This window comes from Chiloscyllium plagiosum, chromosome 20 (assembly GCF_004010195.1).
Source record: "Chiloscyllium plagiosum isolate BGI_BamShark_2017 chromosome 20, ASM401019v2, whole genome shotgun sequence".
Classification (NCBI taxonomy): domain Eukaryota; kingdom Metazoa; phylum Chordata; class Chondrichthyes; order Orectolobiformes; family Hemiscylliidae; genus Chiloscyllium; species Chiloscyllium plagiosum.
The window spans coordinates 49,057,457-49,073,134 of record NC_057729.1 but is presented as its reverse complement, the minus strand read 5'-3'; the positions used below and the strand labels follow the sequence as shown (position 1 = coordinate 49,073,134).

The 15,678-nt window shown below is 42.3% G+C and overlaps 1 protein-coding gene across 1 annotated transcript in view; it reads right to left on the bottom strand.

Moving 5' to 3' along the window:
* Positions 1-5,623: 5,623 nt before the first annotated feature.
* The window catches only part of LOC122560249 (osteoclast stimulatory transmembrane protein-like), a 23,485-nt gene continuing 13,430 nt past the window's right edge, over positions 5,624-15,678 (bottom strand). The window contains exon 3 of the mRNA XM_043710741.1: positions 5,624-7,021. Coding sequence (XP_043566676.1) covers positions 6,671-7,021 — 351 coding nt within the window. The 3' untranslated portion in view covers positions 5,624-6,670. The remainder of the gene's footprint in view (positions 7,022-15,678) is intronic.

Genomic DNA, 15,678 nt, shown 5'->3' with positions numbered 1-15,678 from the left:
GGTGTCAGTGGGGGAGTACTTTGGGGCCAGCGACCATAATTCTATTCGTTTTAAAATAGTGATGGAAAAGGATAGACCAGATCTAAAAGTTGAAGTTCTAAATTGGAGATAGGCCAATTTTGACGGTATTAGGCAAGAACTTTTGAAAGCTGACTGGAGGCAGATGTTTGCAGGTAAAGGGAAGGCTGGAAAATGGGGAACCTTCAGAAATGAGATAACAAGAATCCAGAGAAAGTATATTCCTGTCAGGGTGAAAGGGAAGGCTGGGAGGTATAGGGAATGCTGGATGACAAAAGAAATTGAGGGTTTGGTTAAGACAAAAAGGAAGCATATGTCAGCTATAGACAGGATAGATCGAGTGAATCCTTAGAAGAGTATAAAGAAAGTAGGTGTATATTTAAGAGGGAAATCAGGAGGGCAAAACGGGGACATGAGATAGTGTTGGCAAATAGAATTAAGGAGAATCCAAAGGGTTTTTACAAATATATTAAGGACAAAAGGGTAAATAGGGAGAGATTAGGGCCCCTCAAAGATCAGCAAGGCGGCCTTTGTGTGGAGCCACAGAAAATGGGGGGGATACTAAATGAATATTTAGCATTAGTATTTATGGTGGAAAAGGATATGGAAGATATAAACTGTGGGGAAATAGATGGTGACATTTTGCAAAATGTCCATATTACAGAGGAGGAAGTGCTGGATATCTTGAAACAGTTAAAAGTGGATAAATCCCCAGGACCTGATCAGGTGTACCCAAGAACTCTGTGGGAAGCTAGAGAAGTGATTGATGAGCCTCTTGCTGAGATATTTGTATCATCGATAGTCACAGGTGAGTTGTCGGAAGACTGGAGGTTGGCTAATGTGATGCCACTGTTTCAGAAAGGGTGGTAAGGACAAGCCAGGGAACTATAGACCAGTGAGCCTGACCTCGGTGGTGGACAAGTTGTTGGAGGGAATCCTGAGGGACAGGATGTACATGTATTTGGAAAGGCAAGGACTGATTAGGGATCGTCAACATGGCTTTGTGCGTGGGAAATCATGTCTCACAAACTTGATTGAGTTTTTTGAAGAAGTAACAAAGAGGATTGATGAGGGCAGAGCAGTAGATGTGATCTATATGGACTTCAGTAAGGCATTCGACAAAGTTCCCCATGGGAGACTGATTAGCAAGCTTAGATCTCATGGAGAACTAGCCATTTGGATACGGAACTGGCTCAGAGGTAGAAGACAGAGGGTGGTGGTGGAGGGTTGTTTTTCAGACTGGAGGCCTATGACCAGTGGAGTGCCACAAGGATCGGTGTTGGGTCCTCTACTTTTTGTCATTTACATAAAAGATTTGGGTGCGAGCATAAGAGGTACAGTTAGTAAGTTTACAGATGACACCAAAATTGGAGGTGTAGTGGACAGCGAAGAGGGTTACCTCAGATTACAACAGGATCTTGACCAGATGGGCCAATGGGCTGAGAAGTGGGAGATGGCGTTTAATTCCGATAAATGCGAGGTGCTACATTTTGGGAAAGCAAATCTTAGCAGGACTTATACACTTAATGGTAAGGTCCTAGGGAGTATTGCTGAACAAAGAGACCTTGGAGTGCAGGTTCATAGCTCCTTGAAAGTGGAGTCGCAGGTAGATAGGATAGTGAATGCGGGGTTTGATATGCTTTCCTTTATTGGTCAGAGTATTGAGTACAGGAGTTGGGAGGTCCTGTTGCGGCTGTACAGGACATTGGATAGGCCAATGTTGGAATATTGCGTGCAATTCTGGTCTCCCTCCTATTGGAAAGATGTGAAATGTGAAAGGGTTCAGAAAAGATCTACAAGGATGTTGCCAGGGTTGGAAGATTTGAGCTATAAGGAGAGGCTGAGCAGACTGGGGCTGTTTTCCCTGCAGTGTCGGACGCTGAGGGGTGACCTTATAGAGGTTTACAAAATTATAAGGGCCATGGATAGGGTAAATAGGCAAAGTCTTTTCCCTGGGGTGGGGGAGTCCAGAACTAGAGGGCATGGGTTTAGTGTGAGTGGGGAAAGATATAAAAGAGACCTAAGGGGCAACTTTTTCATGCAGAGGGTGGTACGTGCATGGAATAAACTGCCAGAGGAAATGGTGGAGGCTGGCACGATTGCAACATTTAAGAGGCATTTGGATGAGTATATGAATAGGAAGAGTTTGGAGGGATATAGGCCGGGTGCTGGCAGGTGGGACTAGATTGGGTTGGGATATCTTGTTGGCATGGACACGTTGGACCGACGAGTCTGTTTCCATGCTGTACATCTCTATTACTCTGTGACTAAGTACCAAGCAGGTTTGACCAAATAGAGCCAATTCATGTTATTTACCTGGACTTCAAGAATGCCTTTGACAGGGTGCTGCATAGGAAGCTGCTGAGTAAGATAAAGGCTCATGTTGTTAGAGGCAAGGTGCTGGTATGGATGGAAGCTTGGCTGTCTGACAGAAAGCCGAGAGTGGGATAAAAGGATCCTTCTCAGGATGGTACTCAAGTAGTGTTCCACAAGGCTTAGTGTTGGGAATGACAACTTTTCGCTTTATGCATTAATGATCTAGATGAAGAATCTGAGGGCATTCTGGCTAAGTTTGCAAATGATACAAAGAGAGTTAGAGGGGCAGGTAGCATTGAGGAGATGGGGAGGCTGCAGAAGGATTTGGACAGATAAGGAGAGTGGGCAAAGAAGTGACAGATGGAGGACAATGTGGGGAAGTGTGAGGTCATGCACTTTGGTAGAAAGAATAGAGGCAGGGACTATTTTCTAAATGGGGAGAAGATTCAGAAGTCTGAATTGCAAAGAGTCTTGGGAGTTCTAGTCCAGGATTCTCTCAAGGTAAACTTGCAGGTTGAGTCAGCAGTTAGAAAGACAAATGCAATGATGGCATTTATTTTAAGAGGACTTGAATATAAAAGCAGGGATGTACTCCTGAGGCTCTATAAGGCTCTGGTCAGACCACATTTGGAGTATTGTGTGCAGTTTTGGGCCCCCTTTGGGGGTGGCACATTGGCTCAGTGGTTACCATTGCTGCCAAGGACCCGGTTTCGATTCCAGCCTCAGGTGACTGTCTGTGTGGAGTTTGCACATTCTCCCCGTGTCTGCGTCGGTTTCCTCTGGATGCTCCGGTTTCTTCCCACAATTCAAAGATGTGCAACTTAGGTGAATTGACCATGATAACTTGCCCATAGTGTTCAGGGATGTGAAGGTTAAGTGCATTAGTCAGGGGTAAATGTAGAGTAACAGTGTAGGGGAATGGGTTTGGGTGGGATACACTTTGGAGATTTGGTATGGACTTATTGCGCTAAAGGGCCTGTTTCCACACTGTAGGGATTCTATTCTATATCTCAGGAAGGATGTACTGGCCTTGGAGCATGTTTAGGGGAGGTTCATGAGGATGGTCCTAGGAATGAAAAGTTTAACATATGAGGAATGTTTGATGACTCTGTGTCTATACTCAATGGAGTTTAGAAGGATGAGGTGCTGCGAGGAGGCGGGGCCACAGGAACCTAACTGTAAGTTACAAAGTACTGAATGGCCTGGACAGAGTAGATGTTGGGAAGATTGCTAGGAGAGACTAGTACCAGAGGGCACAGCCTTGGATTAAAGGGAATAACTTTTAAAACAGAGATAAGGAGAAATGTCTTCAGCCATAGAGTGGTGAATCTATGGAATTCATTGCCACAGAATGCTGTGGAGGCTAGGTCATTGAATATATTGTGGACTGACATAGATAGATTCTTCATTGTCAAGGGATTCAAGGGTTACGGGGAGAAAGTGGAAGAATTGGGTTAAGAAACTTATCAGCCATGATTGAATGGCAGAGCAAACTCGATGGGCTGAATGGCCTAATTTCTGCTTCTATGTCTGATGGTCTCATGGTCTAACATACATCAACCTTTTGTCAACATTTAACTACCAACAGAAGGAAAATGGGTATTGGAGATATCAGAATATCTCTCTTTCCAGTCCATGACTGCCATGGAGGGGCTTGAATTCATTTTGTGATTCTTAGTCACAAAATGTGATCACTACCATGCCATGGAGAAAGTGAGGACTGCAGATGCTGGGGATCAGAGCTTAAAAATGTGTTGCTGGAAAAGCGCAGCAGGTCAGGCAGCATCAAAGGAGAAGGAGAATCGACGTTTTGGGCATAAGCCTTCCTGAAGAAGGGCTTATGCCCGAAACGTTGATTCTCCTTCTCCTTGGACACTACCATACCATACCTGCTTTTATAGAAAGAGTGATAATGTTCCTTGCCAGTGACTGGCAATCCTCAGTACTTATGTAACACAACCGAGAATCTCCCAGACAACAGTGGCAGATGCTGTGAACAGGTGTAATGTAATAATGACACAGAAATAAATCTCCAATACACTTCACATCTAGTGCTCATTGAAAAAGTTTATTGGAAAACTTAATTGCTGTTGCTATGACAGAGATAGTATTGTTTTCACACAGGCGCACCCACATACATGGGCAACTTTCCAATAAGTAGTAATCAAAAAATGTTAATTTTCCACGGCAAGTTCCAAACTGCTTATGAATAATAAAAAAAACGCAACTTAGGGCTTCTGGCGATAGCAAGCAGTGCAGAACTCCTAACGTTTATACTGAATATACGGACATTGGAACAAGAATAGGCCATTCAGCCTCTTGAATCTGTTCTGTCATTCAATGAAGTCATGGCTCGTCTGGCCTAACCTTGTCTACCTACCTTTGGCCCATATCCCTTAATACTTCTGCAAATAAAAAAAAAATTTCTCAGATTTAAAATTAACAACTACATTCAGCATCCACTGCCATTTGTGGAAGAGAGTTCCAAACCTCTACCACCCGTTGTCTGGGCAAATGTTTCCTCACATCTCTCCTGAATGGACTAGCACTAATTTTTGAACTATACTCCTAGTTCTAGAATCCCCAACCAGTTTTTCTTTGTCTACCCTGCCTTTTCCTGCTAATATCTTGAAGAGTTCGATCAGATCATCCCTTAACCTTCTGAATTCTGCAGAAAAATAATTCAGACCTCATCTGTGAAATCCCTCCTCATAACTTAACCACTGAAGTCCCCTTGTCGACCCACATGTACTGTCTCCAAGGCCAATATATCCTTCCTAAACTGTGGTGCCCAGATCTGCTCACAATACTCCAAATGGATTTGTGGTGATTGGGTGACCTATGAGGTTCGTAATTGAGATTGTAAACCAGGGCCAATTGGGAACCTTATGGTTAACAAAGTCAACCTGGTCCCAATCACTACAGGGGTCTAACCAAGTTTTTGTAAAACAGCCGCATAATTTCTGCATCCTTGTCTTTCAGAAATAAAGGTTAGGATTCCATTAGTCTTATTAATTATTTTCTACTCCTGTTTGTGGCATTTTAAAGATGTATGCATCTAAACCCCCAAGTCTCTTTGGACATCCATTTGTGTTTAACTTCATACCATCAAGGAAGCACCCCCAAGGAATCTTTGGTCCAAAATGGATAACCTCACACTTGCCAATGACTGATCAGTTAATGCCACCACCCCCTATTTATCTCTCCACCTTGGAGGCTTCCTGCCTCTATTCCTGATGAAGGGCTTTTGCCTGAAATGTCGATTTTCCAGCTCCTCGGATGCTGCCTAACCTGCTGTGCTTTTCCAGCACCACTCTGATCTAAACTCTGCTTTCCAGCATCTGCAGTCCTCACTTTTGCCCAATGCAAGAATATTGTCTAATTCTTTTTGTCAGCCAGCTTTAGGTTTCCATTGTTGTTTCAAACTTTACATAATCTAAACACAACGGCACAGAAACAGTTGTAGCATTTGCTGAATTTTTTTTGAATGTTGAAGATACAACACACATTAAAATAGTTTAGTCTCATTTTAAAACAAAGCGTGATACCAGTAAAGCAATGAATAATAGATCCATAGTAGTTCAGCATTGAATAATTGTGGTTATTCTATTGTTACTTATTGCATGTTACTCTTAGTTGCCTTTAGGAATCAGTGGAGAGACTCAAGTAAATTCTATGGTTGTCTCATTGGGAAAATTAAATAAATTTTGGACATCATATTATCAATGTTGTAAGGAGCGAGCTCAATCAGCTCTCTTGTTAACTGCTTATTTTCGAGAGCCTGATGGAATGTCTCTGCTGTGATGTAATGTGGTTTCTTGTAGATTATTAGCAAGGAGAAATAAAGCTTGGTGCTATGGGACCATTTCTAGGACTCTTCAGAAACCTTTCGATTCTTCATGTGGTCAGTCCAACTAGTAGTGAATACAGTATTATGGAGTGAAAAAGGAATCTTTTGTCCAAGTTGAACTGAATATTTTGTTTGTGGTAAGTTTATTTGGCTGCTTTTAGGATTTACATCTTGTGCAATTAGAATAATTTTGTGACAGCACCTCCATATATAATTTAGTGCTGTCAACACCGCCAAGTCAGACTTTATAATATGTGCAACTCTTCTGTACCAATTCTGTACCATGCTCTGCACTGTACTACAGGTAACAGTGTTTCAACACAGTACAATACTATGGGGTGTTCGTACTGACACCAACTAGCATTAACCTAAGAGCAGTGTTAGTATTCGCACCAAATGTTTAAATTTAATTTCTACTCCTCTGATATTTTAATATGATTCTCAAAATCTAAGCCAGCCAGCAGACAGCAGTCATATTTTGCATTACTATTCAAAGGTCACATTGCATTGTTCGGACACAGAGAAGACAGCAGTCTTGTTTTCAAATTGATGTTCTGAATCTGTCAAAATTTTTTGGTGCAAATAGTTGATTCTTTCGACTTCTCGCTGTTCAAAGAAAGCTGCCGAAATTTTCCTTCGTATACGTAAAGCATAGGTTTCCAAAAACACTGTCATATAAGCAATAGTGTGGAGCAGGCAGACAATACAGATGACCTTGATGTTAGGGTAAGATGGGTGGAACGTGCAAACATCAGAAACAAAGATGAAATCCCAGTGGAATTGTGGTTTTCGGTTTATTAGAGATCGGGATGTAATTAATGGAATCACCATATTTACCTGAAATAGACCAATTCATTTTAAAACATTTGCCATAACTATGAACATAAATATGAAAAATATAAAGTACAGAGAAAATTTTAAAGCCATCTTTTTCTCAAGCTGCTAATATGATGGCATTTTGCAATCAATTGTGGCATTAAAATCATGTCCTTATAATGAAAGAGAAGGATTAATTATTTTTAGGTTTTAACTGTAAATCCCCAGACTTAATTTGCAGACTTAATTTGGATATCATACATTGTGGATAGTCTGGCTTTCTTAAATATGTGTGTACCAATGTAATTTCAAAACTACTTTTGACATCATCATATTTTGTAACAACACTAGACCAGATTTCCCACATTTGCCTGATAAATTCCTGACAGCTAAATATGTTTCATGTTGTACAGTGCTGTGCCATACATCTAAACATAGCTGTAAAGGACTTTAATATGGAAGGAGGGGACTTAATTTGTGTTATAAGACCCCTGAGAAAGTTGGAGAACCCAGGAATGGAACTGACATCGGCTGTGCTCTGCTTGGCTCTCCATCTCAGGAACACGGTATCCTGGAAGAGATGAGCATTAGTCACTTTCCAGATAAAATGTGGAGCCGGAAGGAAGATGATCGTTCAACTCAACCACAATCAGCATAGCTTCCACAACATGCCTCAATCCCAGCCCCACAATTCACAAACTCAACTGAGACGAATGCCAGCGTAGTGAGTAACTTGGAACGTGTTTTTGCAGAAAACCGAACCAGTTGCAAAGGCACAACTCAAGCCCTAGCCTGCCCAGACTAATAGCTGAAGCCTGAATTACAACTTTGCACTGGTTTGGGGGTTCCTAGATATAGGGAATGTTGATTTTGCATTACCTTTTCTGCCTGCACCCCAAGAAATTTCTACAGCCCAAATACTATTTTTTGTACATCATCTGGACGTTTGATTGTAAATAATTCCCAGCTAAACACTATCCGTTGGTGAACAATCTGCGTCTCTTGGATAGATTACAACTGTCACTCACTCCCAGCTCATTGAATCATAGAATGAGGCCATTCATACCATCATGCTTGTGGCTGTTCTTTATAATTTCATACATATTCACCAGTCTAGGGATATAACTTTTGAGGCCCTGAAATTTCACCCGTTAAGCCACTCATATGAAGATAATTAGATGTCTGTCTGTTGCTTCCCTGTTTTTGCCGTTGAGCAGCCTGTTTAAGCGTGGGATAGGAGAGAAAAAGTGATCAAGCTATGAAATGAATTACTTGTTGCCTTGAGCAACGTTACTTCATTGTAACTGTATGTGTCAAATGAACAAATTCATGTTACAACTTCATTTAAGCAGCTTCATTTAATCTTCTATTAAACAACTATTTATTTCCAGTAACTTGCAGTCTTGAAAAGCTTTATTCTATATTATTATTTATTACTTTGTTGAAGTTACTCCTCTACTGGTCCATAACAAAACCTTTCTATCTTATATAGCAGCACGTTATTCCAACCGGCTCCTTTCCCAAACTCAGAGGGAGCTTACTGAGAGATGAAGAGGTTTTGGTTTTGCAATTAGTTGCAGCCATTTTTCTAGTGCAAAAAGAGAAGTGCATCAATGCACCTCTTGTGCACAATCTTCTTCATATTATTAATCCAAAACAATACCTGACATCCCCAAAGGATATCTGCGTCCCTACATCCCGTCCATCCCTACAAAGGATCCCTGATCTCCAGCCTTAAAGGATACCTGAACCTTGACCCTGCGCCAATAATTAGATTAGATTACTTACAGTGTGGAAACAGGCCCTTCGGCCCAACAAGACCACACCGACCCGTCGAAGCACAACCCACCCATTCCCTACATTTACCCTTTTACCTAACACTATGGGCTACGAATGTCCTGAAACTATATGCATAGGGATATGTTGGCTCTCCAGAGGGACACCTGGTTATCCAAAAGAAATGTACTGAGAAGAGAGCCGCTATGGCCTGGTTTCCATACTCTAGGTTCTCGAAATAAGAGATTCTGGTATCAATTTCATTTAAATAGACAACAGCCTTCACAAACTGAGAATGCTGGGACCACAGTGCACCCTGCAATCTCATCCCAGTGAAAGTGAGAAATGTGGGTTTGGAACTTAGGATTTCAACCTACTTCTGTTATGTGGAGAGGGTCTCCAACAATGTTAAAAATCTGAACTTGTGCCTCTGACTTAATATTTCCCTATGTTATAAAACTCTTGGTTCCGATAAAGAGATTGTCTGCCTACAACTCGAATCTCTCATCATATAACAAAGACAATCCTAGCAATGTAATATAATTGAACAACTTGTATTTACTCTGTGTCTTTTGCAATCATCAGCGGTTTCAAAGTGTTTTATGTAATTACACAATACAGAACGTTACCGACTTTATTGATAAGGCCATCGCTTGCAAGAATCTCAAAAGGAAATGATACAGCTAATTTATGAGATGAATTATTAGGATATTCCACCATGTGTTCTGGTCAGATTTCACTCCTCAGCTGCTCTCACCAATCTGCTGGTTGCAGATGCGTTGGTAAGAATGACCATCACACAGTTCTTGTGGAGACAAAGTCCCACTTTCACATTGAGAATAACCTCCATCATGTTGTGTGATATTATTACTGTGCTAAATGGGACAGACTTCAAACAGATGTAGCAATTCAAGACTGGGCATCCATCTGCAATCTGCAAACTCATGCCAGGCATATACCTTAGTCTACCATTACCTTCATGCCAGGGGATCAATTCTGGTTCAGTGGAGAGTGCAGCAGGGCCTACCAGGAGTAGCATCAGGCAGAGAAATTAGGTGTTACCTGGGGCAGCTACCAAACAGGACAATCTGCATGCCAAGCAACAGCAAGTAATAGACAGACAATCCCACAATTAATAAATCAGATCCATGCTCTGCAGTCTTGCTACCTTCTGTTGTGAATGGTGATGGTTAATTATATAACTCACTGGAGGAGGTAGCTCCACAAATATTCCCATCCTCAAGATCCCAACGTATTAGTGCAAAAGCTAAGACTGAAGCATTCTTAGCAATCTTCAGCCATAAGTGCCAAGTGGATGATTCATCTCAGCCTCTTCCAGTGGTCCCCAGCATCACAGATAACAGTTTTCAGCCAATTCGATTCACTCCACATCATATCAAGAAATGATTGGAGACACTGGATAATGCAAAGGCTATGGGCCCTGAAAACATTCTGGCAGTAGTACCAATAAAAGAGAAGCTTAGTACCCTGAGGAACTCCTGCAGAATGCCCTGGAGCTGAGATGTCTAAACTCCAACAACCGCAACCATCTTCCTTTGTGTAGTACCAAAGAGTTATGCTCCAGAACTTGCCATGTCCCTAGCCAAACTCTTCCATTACAATTACAACACCAGCATCTACCTGACAATGTGGAAAATTCCCTAGGTATGTCTTGTACACAAAAAGCAGGACATATTTAACACGGCTAATTACCGCTCTGTCGGTCTACTTCTGATCATCAGTAAAGTGATGGAAGGTGTCATCAACAGCGCTGTCAAGTAGCACCTGCTCAGGAACGATCTGTTCAGTGATGCCCAGTTTGGGCTCCGCCAGGGCCACTCAGCTCCTGGCGTCATTACAGCCTTGGTTCAAACATGGACGAAAGAGCTCAATTCCAGAGGGGAGGTGAGAGGGACAGCCCGAGAAAACAAGGCTGTATTTGAACAAGTGTGGCATCAAGGAGTGCTAGCAAAAAGAGAATCAGTGGGTATCAGGGGACAAACTATCTGCTGGTTAGAGTGATACCTGACACAAAGGAAGATGGTTGCGGTTGTTGGAGTTCAGACATCTCAGCTCCAGGATATTTGTGCAGGAATTCCTCAGGGTAATGTCCGCGGCCCAAACAGGAGCAACAGCAGCAGTTACAGCAGCTCGAAGGGCAGGAGCTTGGACCAGGCCCTGTCGGGAGCGATGAGTCACTGAGTTGAGTCTTTACATCTGACATCGGAGACTAGAGGTTTCTGGGAAAGGAGGGACTTTTTTTATTTCCCTTCAGCCATATAAGTGAGTGTTTTCTAAACCTGATACCTTTCCTTTGTGGGGCCTCCCACCCAACCACCTCCTCTAACCTTAAACACCAGGGACACATCAGGTAAGCTTCTCTTTTTTCATATTCTGAGAAGGGGACTATCAGGGATGGCAGTGCAGACAGAGAGGAATGTTCCTCCTGCAAGTTGTTTCAGGTGAGGGACACCATTAGTGTTCCATCCAAGTACATCTGTCGGAAGTGCACCCAACTCTCACTCCTCCAAGACCGCTTTAGGGAACTGGAGTGGGAGCTGGATGAACTTTGGATCATTCGGGAGGCAGAGGCTTTGATAGGGAAGAGTTACAGGGAAGCAGTTATTCCTAGGCACGAAGAAAGCTGGGTGACTGTTCGAAGGAGGAAAAAACAGTTGTGCAGGGATCCCCTGTGGTCGTTTCCCTGGAAAACAAATATACCGTTTTGGATACTGTTGGGGGGTATGCAGTGTGGTGCAGGTCTCTGGCACAGAATCTGTCCCTATTGCACAGAAGGGAAGGAGGGAAAGGAGGAGAGTGTTAGTCATTGGGGATTCAGTAGTTAGAGGGTTAGATCGGAGGACTGTTGGGAATGAACGAGACTTGCGGCTGGTGTATTGCCTCCCAGGTACCAGGGTCCGTGATGTCTCAGATCGTGTCTTTGGGGTCCTGAAGGGAGAGAGGGACCAGCCCCAAGTCATTGTCCATGTAGGCACCAATGACATAGGTAGAAAGAGGTATAGGGATTTAAGGCAGGATTTCAGGGAGCTAGGATGGAAGCTGAGAGCTAAAACAAACAGAGTTATCTCTGGTTTGTTAACCATGCCACATGATAGTGAGGTGAAGAGCAGGGAGAGATATTAGCTGAACATGTGGCTGCAGGGATGGTGCAGGAGGGAGGGTTTTAGGTTCATGGATAATTGGGGCTCATTCTGGGGAAAGTGGGACCTCTACAAACAGGACGGCCTTCACTTGAACCAGAGGGGTACCAATATCCTGGGTGGGAAATTTGCTGGTGCTATTCAGGTGGGTTTAAACCAGCTTGGCAGGGGGATGGGAGCCTGAGATGTAGTTCCAGTGCACAGAAGGATGAGAGTAGGGAGGGCAAGGACAGGATTTCATGGTCACAGGAATGTGCTGGCAGACAGCAAGCTGGTTTGAAGTGTGTCTACTCCTAAGGCTCAGGACAAGGATAGATGGGTTACAGTTAGGGGGAGGAAAGGGGACAGACAGACAGTGCAGAGATCCCCTGTTGACATTCCCCTCAGCAATAAGTATACTGTTTTGGATACTGCTGGGGGAATGACCTACCAGAGGAAAACCATAGTAGTCAGTTTTTTTAGATTAGATTACTTACAGTGTGGAAACAGGCCCTTCGGCCCAACAAGTCCACACCACCCCGCCGAAGCGCAACCCACCCATACCCCTACATCTACCCCTTACCTAACACTACGGGCAATTTAGCATGACTTCTACCGCAAAAGAGATTCCAATGATCCAAAAATGTGAATCTTTCTTCCATACACCAGCTTCTCAGCCATGCATTTATCTGCTCTGTCCTCCTACTCCTGCCCTCAGCAGCTCGTAGCACCAGGAGTAACGTTCTGGGATTTATATATGAAAGAACTGAAACCAACATGGTCATTCTAAAAGATGAGAGACTTAACAAACAATCCAGGTCTTTTTCAATATATAATTTCAGTTGCATCACACTGTAAACTTTTGCTATAAATTCGATGTCTTACGATCTTATACTCCACAACCACCTGATGAAGGAGCAGTACTCTGAAAGCTAGTGCTTCCAAATAAACCTGTTGGACTATAACCTGGTGTTGTGTGATTTTTAACTTTAAAATTAAGGATTTAAAATTAAGTGGACTCAAACGTTAATGTGTAATCCTACATGTAATGAATTTTCCTGTACCTATTCCACCAATATGATTCTTTACACTAAATGCAACAAGAAGAAACTCTTTCACACAGGTTTGAAAACGTATCAGTTTAAAGCAAGTCAAACATTTGAAACAAAGCTGGATCTTCCTTAGACTATTTTAACATACCAAAACACTTTAAAAATAAAACAGGGATGGGCACACAACTAAGAATTTTGGGAAGAGTTGGAGAAGGTCACTGAATGGTAAACATAAATATGCAGATTTTGAGGAAGATTTTAGAAGTTGGATGCCATGTAGCAAGGCAGGAGGGTGAAGAAATTATTCCAAAGTGTGAGGTTGTTAGTTGAAAAGCCCTGCATCAAGAGATAATTGAACACTCCATAATCTTGACTCAGTAAAAGTTAAAGGTTCAAAATGAGAAATGGAGTTAGAGGACTTTGTAGATGTAGACTGAAGTAAACTTGTGACTAAGATTGTGGAATTTAAAAGCTGCATGCTATAGTATTGGGAGTGATGGAGGTCAGTGAGAATTGCCTTGATGTTTTATGAGTACAAAATATGATAGCTTTGGTATACCTTTGCATAGTTACTATGGGGAGAAATAATGCTGTTCTCTTGAACAAACACTGAACATGCTCATACAGAATTCCTATTTGCAACAAACTAGCACACAGAGCAATGTGGTTCCAGAACATCAAATTTTGTACAATAACACGATTCCTACTTTGATTTATTAATACAACTGTGTGATTATGTACATACCCATCTAATTTTTGAAAAATTATGTATGTTTCCTCGCCATCATAGGGTTTGAAATCAACACAGGATTTCAAGCGATACTGCTCAAATGAGTTTAAGATTTCACCCTTGGCATTTAGATCTGTAAATCAAAATACTAAAAAAATGAACAATTTGTTTAAATAAATCATAAACTATCTTGATCTTCATTTTCCAACTAATAGACATTAATTATAAAACAGTCATTTCAAAGAGGTAAAAACCTTGCTAAAAATACACAGAAAACCATATCCTGATCAAAAGTTACTCCTGATATTTTTTAGAGTATACATGTGAAATTTTGTGTTACAAGCAGACATAATGTGACGGGCAGTTTATTTTTAAATTATTCAGATCCAAGCTACTGTATACAAAACAACAGAGGGCCAAGTACTCAGTCCGTTGCCCAGGATTAGATAATAGGACAGTCCTAAGTAATCGCCCATTCAACTCTGATGCATCAAAAAACTTTCCACCACTGTGCAAATAATTACTGTACTTAAAAATGTGTAAATAATTTTGTTAATGGATTTTAATTTTTTTCTTTATTAAATTTGAAATAACTTCCCCTTTGGATTGCAATAGCTAACTCAGTACGTTGACAGGCCAACGAGGGGAGAGGCCATTCTAGACTTGGTGCTCGGAAACGAGCTGGGGCAGGTATCAGATCTTGTGGTGGGAGAGCATTTTGGTGATAGTGACCACAACTGCCTCACATTCTACATAGCTATGGAGAAGGAGAGGATTAGGCAAAATGGGAGGATATTTAATTGGGGAAGAGGAAACTATGTTGCGATTAGGAAGCATGGACTGGAAGCAATTGTTCCATGGTAAAGGCACTATAGACATGTGGAGACTGTTTCAGGAACAGTTGTTGCAAGTGATGAATAAATATGTCCCTCTGAGACAGGCAAGAATGTGGAGGAAGCTAGGATCAAGCTCAGCTCTAGAGGATTACAGGCAGGCGAGGAAGGAACTCAAAAATGGTCTGTGGAGAGCCAGGAGGGGGCACGAGAAAGGCTTGGCAGAACGGAGTAGGGAGAACACAAAGGCATTTTACACTTATGTGAGGAATAAGAGAATGGTCAAAGAAAGAGTAGGGCCGATTAGGGATAGCATAGAGAACTTGTGTGTGGAGTCTGAGGAGGTAGGGAAGCCCTAAATGAGTTTTTTGCTTCTGTCTTTATGAAAGAAACAAACTTTGTAGTGAATGAAACCTTTGAAGAGCAGGTGTGCATGCTGGAATGGACAGAGACAGAGGAAGCTGAAAATTTTGTCAAACATTAAGATTGACAAGTCGCCAGGCCGGACCAGATTTGTCCTCGGCTGCTTTGGGAAACGAGAAATGCGATTGCTTCACCACTTGCAAAGATCTTTGCATCCTCGCTCTCCACTGGAGTCGTACCTGAGGACTGGAGAGAGGCAAATGTAATTCCTCTCTTCAAGAAAGGAAATAGGGAAATCCCCAGCAATTCCAGACCAGTAAGTTTCACGTCTGTCGTCTGCAAGGCGTTAGAAAGGATTCTGAGGGATATGATTTAAGACCATCTGGAAGAGCATGGCTTGATTAAATGCAGTCAACACGGCTTTGTGAGGGGCAGGTCATGCCTCACAAACCTTATCGAGTTCTTTGAGGATGTGACTAGAAACGTTGATGAGAGTCGAGCTGTGGATGTGGTGTATATGGACTTTAGCGAGCATTTGATAAGGTTTCCCATGGCAGGCTCATTCAGAAGGGCAAGAGGAATGGGATACAGGAGAACTTAGCTATCTGGATACAGAATTGGCTGGCCAACAGAAGACAGCGAGTGGTAGTAGATGGAAAATATTCTGCCTGGAAGTCAGTGGTGAGTGGTGTTCCACAGGGCTCTGTCCTTGGGCCTCTACTGTTTGTAATTTTTATTAATGACTTGGATGAGGGGATTGAAGGAGGGGTCAGCAAGTTTGCAG